Source organism: Nestor notabilis, unplaced genomic scaffold (assembly GCF_000696875.1).
Source record: "Nestor notabilis isolate BGI_N333 unplaced genomic scaffold, ASM69687v1 Scaffold29536, whole genome shotgun sequence".
Classification (NCBI taxonomy): Eukaryota; Metazoa; Chordata; class Aves; order Psittaciformes; family Psittacidae; genus Nestor; species Nestor notabilis.
Window position 1 is genome coordinate 1 of NW_009934824.1, and position 13,581 is coordinate 13,581.

At 37.0% G+C, this 13,581-nt stretch overlaps 1 protein-coding gene across 1 annotated transcript; it reads left to right on the forward strand.

Annotated features, from left to right (window-relative positions):
* The first annotated feature begins 3,743 nt into the window (after positions 1–3,743).
* On the forward strand, positions 3,744–11,499 carry MGAT4C (MGAT4 family, member C). The gene is made up of 3 exons (XM_010017524.1): positions 3,744–3,893; positions 8,470–8,617; positions 10,343–11,499. Exons 1-3 carry the CDS (start codon positions 3,765–3,767, stop codon positions 11,497–11,499), a joined length of 1,434 nt encoding a protein of 477 aa, XP_010015826.1. The 5' UTR covers positions 3,744–3,764.
* The last annotated feature ends 2,082 nt before the right edge of the window (positions 11,500–13,581 follow it).

Below are 13,581 nucleotides of genomic sequence, written 5' to 3' on the forward strand. Positions count from 1 at the left end.
TCCAACCCTAACTATTCTATGATTCTACTGGTTAGGTAAGACTAAGACATTAACTCAGGTTGGCATACTTAAGGGTAAAGGAACACCATAGAGCCTTTTTATGTATTTGACTGAGGAGGAAACAGAACAGGAAAGTAAATAATTATCTTTGAAAGCAGGACAAAGCACAAATCCCTAGTATTGTCAGAAAGTGATGAAGAATTAAATGGATTGAATATGTGTCGTGATTTAAGCCCAGCCGGCAACTTGGAACCACGCAGCCACTCGCTCACTCCCTACCTCTTCCTTCCTCCCCCCACTCCCGGAGGGATGGGGAGGAGAATCGGAGGAATGTAACTCCCACGGGTTGAGATAACAGCTCTCCAGTAACTAAGGTATAATACAAACCACTACTGCTACCAATAATAATGATAAGAGGAATAACAAGGGAAAAGGACACAACCGCTCACCACCCACCGACTGATACCCAGCCTGACCCGAGCAGCGATCTGGGCCTTCCGGGTAACTCCCCCCAGTTTCTATACTGGGCATGACGTGCTGTGGTATGGAATACCCCTTTGGCCAGTTTGGGTCAGGTGTCCTGCCTCTGCTTCCTCCTGGCTTCCCCTCCTCTCTGGCAGAGCATGAGACTGCGAAAGTCCTTGGTCAGAGTAAACATTACTTAGCAACAACTAAAAACATCGGTGTTATCAGCATTGTTCCCAGACTGAAAGTCAAGAAACACAGCACTGCACCAGCTACTAAGAAGGAGAAAAAATGGCTGCTGCAGCTGAACCCAGGGCAATACGAAATGGTACACCACAGCAAGTGTGCATGTGTATGGTCTGGAGAAATAATTATTTCCTCCAAAGAGAAAGGAAAAAAAAGAAAAAATCTTGCTTTTTCTCATTTTGTCCTCTTGGGAACAGCTACATTGACATCAAAAATAAAATATGTTTAAAAATTTGAATAGATTTAAATTTAAATATTTTAAATTCATTTTTGGTTTCAAGGACTTGGCTTATTGATGTAAGTAATTCTGTCTGTATATATATATGAATGTGTGCAGATTTTTAACTAAAGGCTTACAGTATACTTACGTCAAATACCTTCAGACAAACTTGTCGGAAGGAATAGTTTTAACAGCATGTTGAATGCTGGCAATGAACGCATCGGCACTGCCATCTGGTGTTAGTGATGGCGTCATGCCTCCTCTGTGACGTGCCCTAGTAGGGGAGTCCTTCCCTTCAGTTCCTTCAGTTACTATGAACCTACCAATAGGTCTTATGAACAAAGCAACCTCACTGGAATGGTGTTTTGCTTTCAACCGTTTCAAGGAATCTATTTGTAAAACAGGAATGTTACAATGACTTGTGTGAAACCAACACAAGAAATGCAAGTGTTTTCCTCGGAAAGGTGGACATACTCGCCTCTTTCTCTGTATCATCAGCTTTGGTAATGAAAGTCCTATGTTCCTCCAGTCTCACCCTTGTCATTCCCTCAATTTTTATTCCTAATCCAGCATAGTAATGATTTAAATAAAACTGCAATGGGGAAAAAGTATGACCAACAAATATAGCTCTAAATCTCCTTCCTCACCCTGAGGGACTTCAGTCAGACTGCTCAGGGAAAAGATGAGGGAAGAGTGTAATACTGCAGTCCAAGAAGAAATTATGGCATATACCATCATCCTGTGACTGAAAAAAAAAAACAAACCAAAACAATCCTCAAACATTTACTTATTTCCAAGTTTTCAAAATAAAAAATTCAATGTGTGCAACTGTAGTGTGCTGCTACATCTCAAGCTGCCAGTGCCTGCAAGCACTCCAACCCAGACTGCTTGAATTTTCAGTAGTCAGGTTAGTTCACACCATTATCTGCGAAGTGTCAGTATTTAATCCAGTGATCCTCTGATAAATTTTTAAAAGTGTATTTCTTTGAAAATCAGTAGCTATACTAGGGGAGGGCAAGGGAAGGAGGAAAAAAGCAAAATGAAACCCAAACTGCATGTGTAACATGATCTTTTCTAAAACAGGGCAGTCTTTCATTTCCACAACAGCTTGCTGGAATCCACAGACACCCAGCAACCACCGTGCTGTCATAGGTGGAAGGGCAAGAGTTCAGAGATTCATGGCCCTGACAGGTCCTTAGTGATATTTATTTTCATTAGATATTAAGGAAAAGGAGATCATTGCTGTAACCTAAAAAATAGCTACATTGGACTTTTTCAGCTTCAGGATAATCAGCCTGCTGCAATTCATCCCACCCTCAAATAAACAGGGACAGAAATCTATATTGTTACTAAACTGTATTTTTTTCTTTTGTGCAACAGGTAAGTTGTTCTTATTTTCAACATCATGATTTTAAATCATTCGGTGTACAGCTGATGTCCATTTTCTGCAGTTCATCTTGAATCTATACAGATAAAACCTTGCAGTTAAACATTTGTGTAACCAGTACTTGATGCATTTACCTACCTGTTCTCTAGAGTCTAATGAACTCATATTTTATACTGTTAGATATATTTAATCAGTTTTGCAAAGCAAATATAGATTGAATTTTGTACTTGGAATGTTTTTTGTTATTAGGCCAGAAAATTTTCTATGACATGAAAAATCTTTTCTGTAGCTCCTAATTTGGCCTATTTTGTGTCAGTTTAGATGTTCAGCACTTGAAATATGAAGGTACTTAAATTCAGGGTTAAGCACTGCGCATGCAGCACTATTTACTACTTCACATATGCTAGCTTTAAACTTTCCATTTGTACGTGACTTCTATATATTATATTTGCTAGAAAAATCAGACATTGTTATGGATAATAACCAAAATACACTTGTACTTAAACAAATGAGAACATAAATAATGAGCTTATAGTCTTCTTTTTAGTTAAGAATCCATCAGAGTCTTAGCAGTCTGAACTGGAGTCTCTTTCTTTAGTTTGCGTCCAGATCTTTTTCAAACACATGTAGTCCTACACAGGTTAATGTTTCCGATTTGGTAGCCACAAAGAGAATTTATCTTGTTTTAAATAATAAAAGGACTAAACTGAGTATGTTTTATTGTTTGTGATATTGTGATATGACTAGAGAGTCCTCTTTCTTGATCTTGAATACTGAGTGGATTTCTGATCCTTTCTTTGTCCAATTCATCTAATAGGGTAAAGACTTTCCAATACTCTCCTCAGATGTGTCTGGTCTAAGGTAGACATCTATCTTCCTTCTTATGTAGAAAATTACACTTCCAGTGAGCTTTTCTTCCCTAGTAGAGAGGTCTGAGGCTTGTTACTGCCTTCTCACTGCAGGGAAGGTACCTCATTTGTGCCTGGTAGGTCTGGTATCCAGAATTCTCCTATGGGCAATGATACTGAGTCATGCAATAGCTTTGGCCTAAGCTGTCTTTGGAAGGAGACACTGGTAGACAGGGAGACAATGTGCATCATCTCTTGCCATCAAGCTGGGATCTGGCAGTTATACATGGGAAGCTCAACTGCTGATTCACTCCTACCACACCGACATCATAATTCCAGTCTAAAATGGGTAGGACAAAGTGTGCTTTTTACTTTAGTGACACACAAAAAAAAAAGGACAGCTCTCCCCCCCTCTAAATTATAGAGAATTGTATATTAAATTAAATTAATTCCACCTTAAAGGGTATAGGCTATGAATATTTAAAAGATTTGATACATCTAATGGTAAGTTGGTTTGTTATCATGCTTATCAGATGACAAGTTCATGTAATACTGTGGTTTTCTTCCATAGGTGACACTATTACATGTTGTTCTTCACATGAGACACAGCTTGAAATATTGTGATAAAATGAGATGCTTGCGGAAACGATCAGCAGTGTCATTCTTAGGAGTCCTTGTAATTTGCTTGCTGTTCATGAATTTGTACATTGAAGATGGATATGTTTTGGTAAGTTTTTCAGATGGAAGGAATGATCCTGGAACAACAGAACACGACACATCCCTGGTTAAGCAGTAAAGTTCATAATTTTTGCAATTCCCCCTGTTAGTGTACCATTAACAGTGAAGTATGATCAAAATGTGTGCTTTGTAATGAAGCCACCTTATCAATATATATTACACATACATACTAGGATGTGCCAGTAAGACCCTAACAGTCCTTTTCACAGAAGTAAATATGTCATTGTGTACTGGAAGTATGGGAGATAATGAACATAGCAAAATATGGAGATATCTGAACAGGTATCTTCCTTTGAGTCAAAACAATCCCTGTATTTTTCATAGTTCTGGTTTTCTCTCTATTTTAATTGCCTACATCTGAGATATTCATATGATCTAGGAGCTCCTTTTTCAGTCCACACTGCAAATTTCACCTCTGAATACTGCATTAAACAATATTCCAGAAATATAATTATAGAAGAGAACTTACACTAATTCCATACATTTTAAGCTTCTTGCACAAATAATTTCTTTTCAGTGTTTTTTTTTTTTTTGTTATTTGTACTTCCTGTATCTCAGATTTGAGTCTGGGGGTTCAGTGCTACAGCATTAACAATTAGGCATAAAAGATACCTAGTGCAAGTTTATGAGTGTGAGAAAGATTTATGGAAAGATCTGTGTTAGGGATTTCAACAAGTAACCTACTGACAATGTGGCATACCTCTGCAGTTTATATGTAATCTCCGTGTGTCTCAGTGCTCATCATCAAGAAAGCCCTGAAGATTTGATTAATGGATTGAATTTCCCTTTCTTTGGAGGTTGGACTGAGACCAGTAAAAGAATATAGTAGCTTAATAACAAGCTTGCAAATAGTGAATGACTAAACTGAGTATCTAACATTGTGAGATGATTAGACAGTCCCCTTTCTTGATCTTGAATTGAATTACTGAATGGCTTTCTGATACTCTGTGCCATCTTCTTCCTGATTTGCCTCATCAAACTGGGACAGTATGGGCTTTCCAATATTCCTAAAGGTGAAGTCTGATCCCAGTTGGATCTGAAAAGAAACACCATAGTATGAAAAAAGTGTAATATACAAATAGTAAAATCCAGAACCATAGATAACTTGTTAGTGATTTTAATTTGAAATATTTTACTTATAACAATATTTTAAATATTTACAATTATAAGACTATGATAGTACTTTTTAAACTGTTAAAAAGACATGCTTCTACCATGTTACTCCATTACAGACATATTGCTTTCTCTAACAGTATTTGTACTAAGCTTTTGCACTGTTTTATTTATTCATCATTTCTTGGTTGTGATCAAATTTGACTTGGCTTATCACACTCTTTATTTTTTCCAGTGGTATTTTTCCTGATGCTTCTTCTCCATTCACTAACTTCTTCAAAGTCCCCCAGATGTTTCTGAAAGCGCTTTTATTATCACTGCTAATGGTGGTGTTCTTGGTTTGTTTTTGAAATCTTTTCCTGTGCTGTTTGCCAGCTCCCCAGATGGCTCCATGTCTTATTCCTAAATTTCTGGTTTTTCTCCCTTTTTAAAAAATTCACTCTCTTTCATTGCTTTTCTCATCACAGTTCTGGCATGTTTGCATTCTTGTAGCTCCCAGAGAAGTTTCTTGCCAAATCTCCTGGCAGTTCTCCCAGATAGCCTGATAACTTCATTGTCCATCAAGCATTTTTTTCAAATGTATTAGGCTGTTGACTTTTTAGGTTTTTGTTTGGTTTTTTGGTTTTTTGTTTTATTATTATTTTCAACTTTCCTGACCATGTCTGACAGCTCTGTTACCTTGTCTAGTGTGTTTTTTCTGCTGAGGTAAAAGATGAGCAGTTACAGTGTTGATGGTGAGGAGACTTGGGGATAGCTTTCAAGAACAGAATGCTAGCCAGTTTCCTTCAGAGAATGGAAATCTGAAAGTTCTCAGAAACCCAAAAGCCCTCTGGCTTTGAAATTATAGTGAGTGTCCTGCTGGAGTATCTCTTGAAGGTAACCGGTAAAGGAAAGCAACTGACCCAGAGTTTCTCTTCCCAGTCACAGGCAGCAGGCTGTGCAAGGGGATGCAGGGCTAGTATCTCTTTCACCAGAGTTAAGATGAGGTAAGTGCCTTTTTTCAGGACATTAGAATATTACAGTGAGATTCCTTGTGGCAAATCTCAAGAAAGGAGAGGAGAACTTTTCACTTTTGCTTAGAGACTCTCACATGTCTAAAGAATCCTTTCACTGTTTTCTGCAGGGCATTTGCTGTGGAAATGGAAAGTAAGGGTTCACCTTGGAAAATTGCTTATGTTTGATGAGCAATATACAGTGCTAATGCATGTGTGTCAGCAGAGCAGTTTAAGGTGCTTGTCTGAAGCTTGTGAGCCACATCTAATCAAATATTTTGAAGACATACTGAATTAATATAACCAGATAGCACAATATATGCAGTGATTTTTTATACATATTATGAGCTGTGAGAGAACTGTAAGTGAAGCATGCCTTCTGCACACTTCTATGAATGCTAATCATTATTTTAGGCACTATGAAAACAATAGTACTGTTGTAGCTGACACAGCATCCATAGTGGAGCAGACTATCTTTGTAAAGAATGGAGAACTTCTGGCACTTTGTCCAATGGAACCCACAGGAATCTCCCAGGCTTCAGCAAACACTGGAATGTAAGTTAGTGGTTAGTTATCAGATGAAAGCCAGAACTATCATAGAAAAAATCAGAGAAAACCAAAGAGACCTAATCAAGCTCTTCAGCTTCACTGACCTCTGCATAGTAGTCAGAGATAGAAGAACCAGATTTAAATTTTTTGGAAAAATCCATATTTCAGTTTTTCTTTTCATTCAACAAAGGAATGAAAGCAACAACAATTTTAAAAAAGATTGTTAGCCACAAAAGACATTTCTTAAAGGAAAAAAAAAGGAAAATTGTTGTGGTTGGTTTAAATATTTTGCTTGTTAAAATCAGAACATTTTGTCCTGATATTCTGTATTTCCAAACATTTTGAAACTTTTCATGTAGAAAAACCTTAGCACAGTGGGTTTCCATTCCAAAACCTTACGAAATGAATGATTGTGGTGTTCCTTTCTGGAACCAATGACACGTGATGTTTTTTGACATTAAAGAAAGGCTGGGTTTAAAAAAAGAAAGTTTTTGGACCACCTCTTTTTTTTTTCAATTTGACATTTTTTGATTTTCATAGGAAATCTCCTGAAGTTTAGATGCATTCACTTTCTAGCCTATTGAGTTACATTCTAATCTGGAATCCAATTAACATAAACCTTCCTCCCATAACTTAGGAGCAATTGCAAAGTATTGTAGGAGCACTAGAAAGAAATTACTGGAAAAGCATTGCAGATGAAGAGAGAGTAACAGTGCAGGTAGAAGCCCCCAGCTGTCTGCCAAAGATCTTTACTAAGCTCAGATGTGTATTATTTATTCCTTCCATGAAACAAAAATAATGAAGTTAAAATGAATCTAGGACTAGTTCACAAAAATATTTCTTTGCATTATAAAATGTGTCTTTGACACATTTTTTGATATTTATACCATTAAATATGAGTGCTGTTTACTGTTTCTGTGGTCGTTCTTGTTAGCATCAATACTATCACTGCGCAATGCTACTATTTAATGACAGATTAGGAAGTTTTTAGTGCTTTTACATACTGTATATATCAGAAAAAATGAACTCATTCATACAATGGCCTGTCATCATACTAGAACCAAGTCGTGTAAGTTAAATAATCATTCCTAACCTTAAATTCAGTCTCATGACACTACAACTTGTTAGATATTTTGCCTTTTCTTAAGGACTAAGGAACAGATTTTTCCGGAGATCCAACTGAGCTTATGGATAGAGCACTGCTAATGAAGCTGCTCCTTCCTGTGTGTGAGTTTATGATGGCTAAGGAAGCCTCTTGAAAGAAAAAGACAGGAGAAGGAGGCAGTAAGAGGAGCTATAGTGATAAATTTGCCTTTTTTCTTATACCATCAAGCAGTCTTCACGAAAGCCAGAGAAAGCTTTGGCTGTCTCAATGATGACATGAATTTCTTCTTATCACAAACCTGAGCTGGAGCTACTCAGAAAAATTGCAAAATGAGCCAGGTGCCAGGACCCAGTTTCATCTTTCTTTACAGTGGTTTTGTGGGTTTTTCTTTAAGAACTGAAAACATTTTCAATAGATCTCCCCCACTTCTCCATCTATGAAAATTCTCTCATCTGTTGCTTATTGATGCTTTCCTACACCTCTTTTGAATACAGCAGCATTATTTTGGCAATAAGTTAGTGTTTCCAAACTTTCCAGAGTTTTTGTCCAAAATATCTTTTTTCTTTTTCCTGTTACCATAATCTGAAGGGTTATGGTAGATTTTCTGTAGCCAAAAATGTATGATATTCAGCAATGGGTTTTAAAAAAAAAATGAAGTGACATCTACATGCTTTCACGAAAGCTGACACTGAAAATTGTTGTTCTTGGAACCCTGCCTGTCCATGTTTTCTCTCTAGCTGGCATTCACAAATGTGTTTCTCTCTGTCTCTCTCCCTCTCCTATTCTTTTTGTTTTCTCACTAATAGGAAGGGGACAAGCAATTAATCAGAGAAACAGCCACGCACCAGCTCAACCCAGAGCGCTATGTTCACACTTTTAAAGATTTGTCTAATTTCTCAGGATCTATAAACATTTCCTATCGCTACCTAGCTGGCACGCCTTTGCCAAGGAAAAGTAAGTAACTGTAATCTGAATGTTATGAAATGAGGTAATTTAAAAATGAGTGAAATCCATATAGTCCCTGTCATATTTCTTGTAGTCAACCTGCAGGCAGCCATTGGATTGTCTGTGGGAGCATATTTTTGTGGATCTCCTCCCAGGCCAGAAGGAGATGATTTAGAAAGCAATAACAAGGCAGGTGCTGGTGGTGATCTATAACCACCCCCTGAGACCATATTGTCAGCCTTTGTCTTTACAATCAGTAAATCCAGCTGAAGGTATGCTTGGGGTCACATAGATACACCTTTCAGGTCCCCTGTTCTGCCAGTCCATCAACTATGGATGGATCTCCTTGTTCAGTTAGCTGTGATAACAAGGGAGGAGAATTGTGCTATTATGGGGACAGTAAAGGAGTATTCTTCTTGCAGACATCTGCAGATGGAGTATCTAGATATTCTGACTCTAGGCAGGGTTCAAGACTTTCATCTTGAAGTGGAATACTGCCATATCTAGATTTTAGACAGGTGTCCTTTGGGTTCCAAATTGATCATTTCACAAACATAACCAAGGCTCAGAAGTCCAAGCACAGAAGATAAAATAAAATCATCTGTGATTTGTTGATATTCATAGAAAGCCATAAAAGTTTTTTCAGATTAGATTTGAGAAATGTTGGGCTCTACAGGCAATGTAAATAGCTTCTGGGGACTGTAGTTCACTGTACAAGTGAATTTTGAGCAGACTTAAGCCTTGAGGGAAACTCTGAATCAGTTTGTCAGAACAGTCTTTTATAAAACACAATATTTTAAGAAAGTTGGGGTAGGTTCAACTAAGTATGCCCTGCCAAATATAAAGTCTTAACATTTTTTATATCAGAAGTTAGAAAAATTGAGATATATTAGAAAATATCTGAGCATACTCATTTCAACTGCTGGCAAAAATGCAATGGCAGTAACTCCAAACAGCAGAGATGAACATTTTTCCCTTATAATTAAGATGCATATCTCCCTAGGAAGATGTAATGGCATTAGAAAATATTTATACAACCACAGGTATGCAGTAGTAAGTTCTCTTCTACTTTGAAATAATATGAAAATTACGTCTTGCAAGTGGAAGTTCCCTGTAAAATGCTCAAGGAGTCCTGAAAGACAATTAGAAGAAGAACTATTAGCAAGGAAAATTGGACAAATTTGGTTAAAACTGAACACACAGAAAAATGCATCCATGCAACATTCATGCATCCATGCAACATTCATAAAAATGTTAAGTTATGCTTAAGTGTAACTAGTCTTGTAGAGTGCTCAAAATTATGTAAGTTTGGCAATTAATATATAGCTTAAGTTATTGTGCTGCATTTTGTAGCTCCTTGTGTGAATCATATCTCGTAATCCCCTTTGTTTTAGCAGATTTTAGAGCCTTATCATTGTCTGTGTGGTTTCCTCTACCAGGCATATACGTGTACACTGCTTTGGCTTTTGTTCACTACATGCCATTCCTTGCAATTAACAAGTGAATGTTTAATGCAATAATCTTCATATGTCTATTTGCTTGTGATATGATCCTTCTTTCATGAAAGGCAATAAACGTCCTTTGTTGCATGCAGCTTAGTAAGTTCACCAAATTTCTCAGTCTTCACTATTCAAAATTTTTATTTAATATAGGCACAGCTCTGGAGGATAGCATTGTGGTGGAATGTTTTCAATGTCAGATATTCAGTTTTTGTTTGAATTGTCTTTTGTACAGAGTATCTTACAATTGGGTTATCCTCTGTGAAACGGAAGAAAGGAAACTACTTGCTTGAGACCATCAAGTCTATATTTGAGCAATCAAGTTATGAGGAACTCAAAGAGATTGCAGTGGTAGTGCAGCTGGCAGATTTTGACTCAGCCTGGTGTGAAGGAATGGTCCAGGATATTTCACAGAAATTTGCACACCACATAATTGCGGGCAGATTAATAGTTATTCACGTCCCTGAGGAGTATTATCCTGTACTGGATGGCCTCAAGAGAAATTATAATGACCCAGAGGACCGTGTGAAGTTTCGATCCAAACAAAATGTAGATTATGCTTTTCTTCTTAACTTTTGTGCTAATCTTTCTGACTATTATGTGATGCTAGAAGATGACGTTCGGTGCTCAAAGAATTTTTTGACTGCTGTTAAGAAAGTAATTACCTCACGAGAAGGGTCTTACTGGGTGACTTTGGAATTCTCCAAACTGGGGTACATTGGAAAACTTTACCATTCCCATGACCTCCCACGCCTGGCCCATTTTTTATTGATGTTCTACCAAGAAATGCCTTGTGATTGGCTGCTTATCCACTTTCGTGGGCTGTTAGCTCAAAAGGAAGTGATACGTTTTAAGCCATCTCTGTTTCAGCACATGGGATACTACTCATCTTACAAAGGAGCTGAAAACAAGCTAAAGGATGATGATTTTGAAGAGGAGTCATTTGATATCCCTGACAACCCACCTGCAAACTTACACACCAATATGAATGTATTTGAAAACTATGATGCAAGCAAGGCTTACAGCAGCATTGATGAATACTTCTGGGGCAAAGCTCCTTCTACTGGAGACTTCTATGGGATTGTATTTGAAAAGCCAATTAAAATCAGTAAAATTAAAGTTGTCACTGGAACTGAAGACCGGCAAAATGACATTTTGCATCATGGGGCCCTGGAAGTAGGAGAAAAGATTGTAGGGAGTAAAAAAGGGAGGCAATGCACCACTTACTTGAGATTAGGGGAATTCAAAAATGGGAATATTGAAATAACAGATGTAGAGCACAAAGTTCTGTTTGATATTAACTGCATGAGAATACTTGTTACCAAAAGTCAAAAAGAATGGCTGATCATTAGGAGCATTAGCGTCTGGACTTCTCAAACACCAAATCAATAAAGTAAAGCCACCTGAGAAGATACAGCTGGGTCCTAACTGGTGTCATTCCCTAGAAAAACTGACTTCTCCAGCTCTTCACTAGAGACGCAGAAAATCTTGGGAAATCACAAAACAAGCAAAGCAATTTATTTTTTATTAGGTTGGCCAGGCAATATACAAACACTTATTTGTTGAAATTTTTGAATTTTATAAGAAATGCGAAGTTCTCAAACATCACTTGAGATCTTGAAACCCTTTTTTATTAACATTTCTCTGAGAGAGAGATCTTCTGGACTAAAGAGGACTAAACAAAACATTCTACAATTACCAAAAGATTTAAAGCTATGATCAGTTCGTTGTGAAAAGAAATTGGATTGCACTTTACACACATATAAATTTAAAATGTTGTGGTAGTATGCATTTGTACAATACCTGGTGATGTGTTTCTTTTAAAGGCAGTTGTGACAAGGAAATCTGCCCTGAAACTGGCAGTTTCATTATGAGCACTGCAAGAAAATTGTGTGGCTAATCATTGCAACTCCTTTTCAAAAGGAAATGTATGTAAAATTATAAATCTGACATGACAACTCTGTATAAAATAGATAATTGCATCTGTTATTCTGTCTCAACAAATATCTTTTGTTCTTTTTCCTGGGTCCTTTCACTAAAATGAGCACTACTTGGATTCTATATTACCTAGGGGACCAATTTTTCGAAAAAAAATGCCTCACAGTAAGCAAGCATTCTGCTTGAGTACAAGTGTCACTATCAAACCCAAGCACCTCAAGGGCAAGAGTTTACTTAGGCAGGCATCTTAACAGATCTCAGCTTCAACATTTTCTGTTCCTTCACAATATGCAGTACTCCCTGTGAGAAATTTGCATGTAGCTGGATACTACAGCATGCTTTCCAAGGCTTGCTATGCCTTCCATACCTACATGTACAGTCCATGTATGATACAAATGTAAAGTGTACCAGGCTAACCAACTGGAGGTGAAAGTTATCACCAGTATTTCCCAGATGATTTCTAGCCAATAGATCAGACACAAAATGAAGAATCCTGGTTCGATGAAAAGTTAATATCTTCCTAAGTTTACATATTGGGGTTTTTTTTCCTCTGTTTTCTAATTCTGATCATGTTAGTTTTGTAGAGATCTTCCCACTACCTCTGATTATTCCCTGTAAGCTTATTTTGCCTGGCTTTAGCCTATCAGCAGAAAAGTTCCCTCAGTCCTAGTGACTGCAGTAATGATAAATTCAGGTTCAGGTTTGGAAAATCTCCCAATACAGAGAAAAAGTACATTTTAGAATAAATCTTCTGATATATACATGGACATAAGTCAGAAAAGCACCCTCTTGTCAAAGAAAGTTTTTGTTTCTTAATGCACACCTAAATCTCTGTATTATTTATATACATATCTTCAGTAAAATAGATTAAAAGCAGCATACATGTTCATTCTGTAAAGGAAAATTACATAATTTTTTAAAAATTAAAAATATATGCTAATCTCAGATGGTTATGAATACTTATGAACTTTTAAACAGTGATCTTCCAGTAAATAGTTGATAATTAATCATTAGTCAACATTGTTTTTTTCCATGAACTGTTATTCTTCTATTTTTCCTTTCCTTGATCATTAACTACTAGTACCAAAGCAAACATAACCAGGTTAACCAGGAACATTGCCCTTACTTTTATTTAGAAATGCAGTCCAACTCAGTCTTAGAGAGGAAATAAACTTACCCTGACGTTTAAAATTTTCTCGTAGTCAAAATGAATGGCTAATACAAATTAAATGCTCTTAACATAAACCTGAAGTGACTTAAATGATATTTTTGAATTATCAGTTGAACAAAACTGCTTTCCTTTTTGAATCTACAGTAGTAATGAGACTGGTCTTTGATATCATGGCTTAGCAGTGAGAAAGAACACTCATCTGGCTGTTACCAGTCTGAGAGGATCAAACCCTCAAAGGAGTTCCCTCAAAGGAAGCTTTCCTTGGGTGTGGATAGTGGTATGTGCTGCGAATGAGAGGCATGCACCAGTCTTCCTATTGAATTTGAGTTGATCTGGAAAAAAATAATTAACAATGTATTTATTTC

Coding starts and splice junctions, on each gene's coding strand:
- MGAT4C (XM_010017524.1), top strand. CDS start 3,765: ATGAGACACAGCTTGAAATATTGTGATAAAATGAGATGCTTGCGGAAA. Junction 3,894..8,469: donor TTGAAGATGGATATGTTTTG/GTAAGTTTTTCA, acceptor TCTCACTAATAG/GAAGGGGACAAGCAATTAAT. Junction 8,618..10,342: donor CACGCCTTTGCCAAGGAAAA/GTAAGTAACTGT, acceptor TCTTTTGTACAG/AGTATCTTACAATTGGGTTA.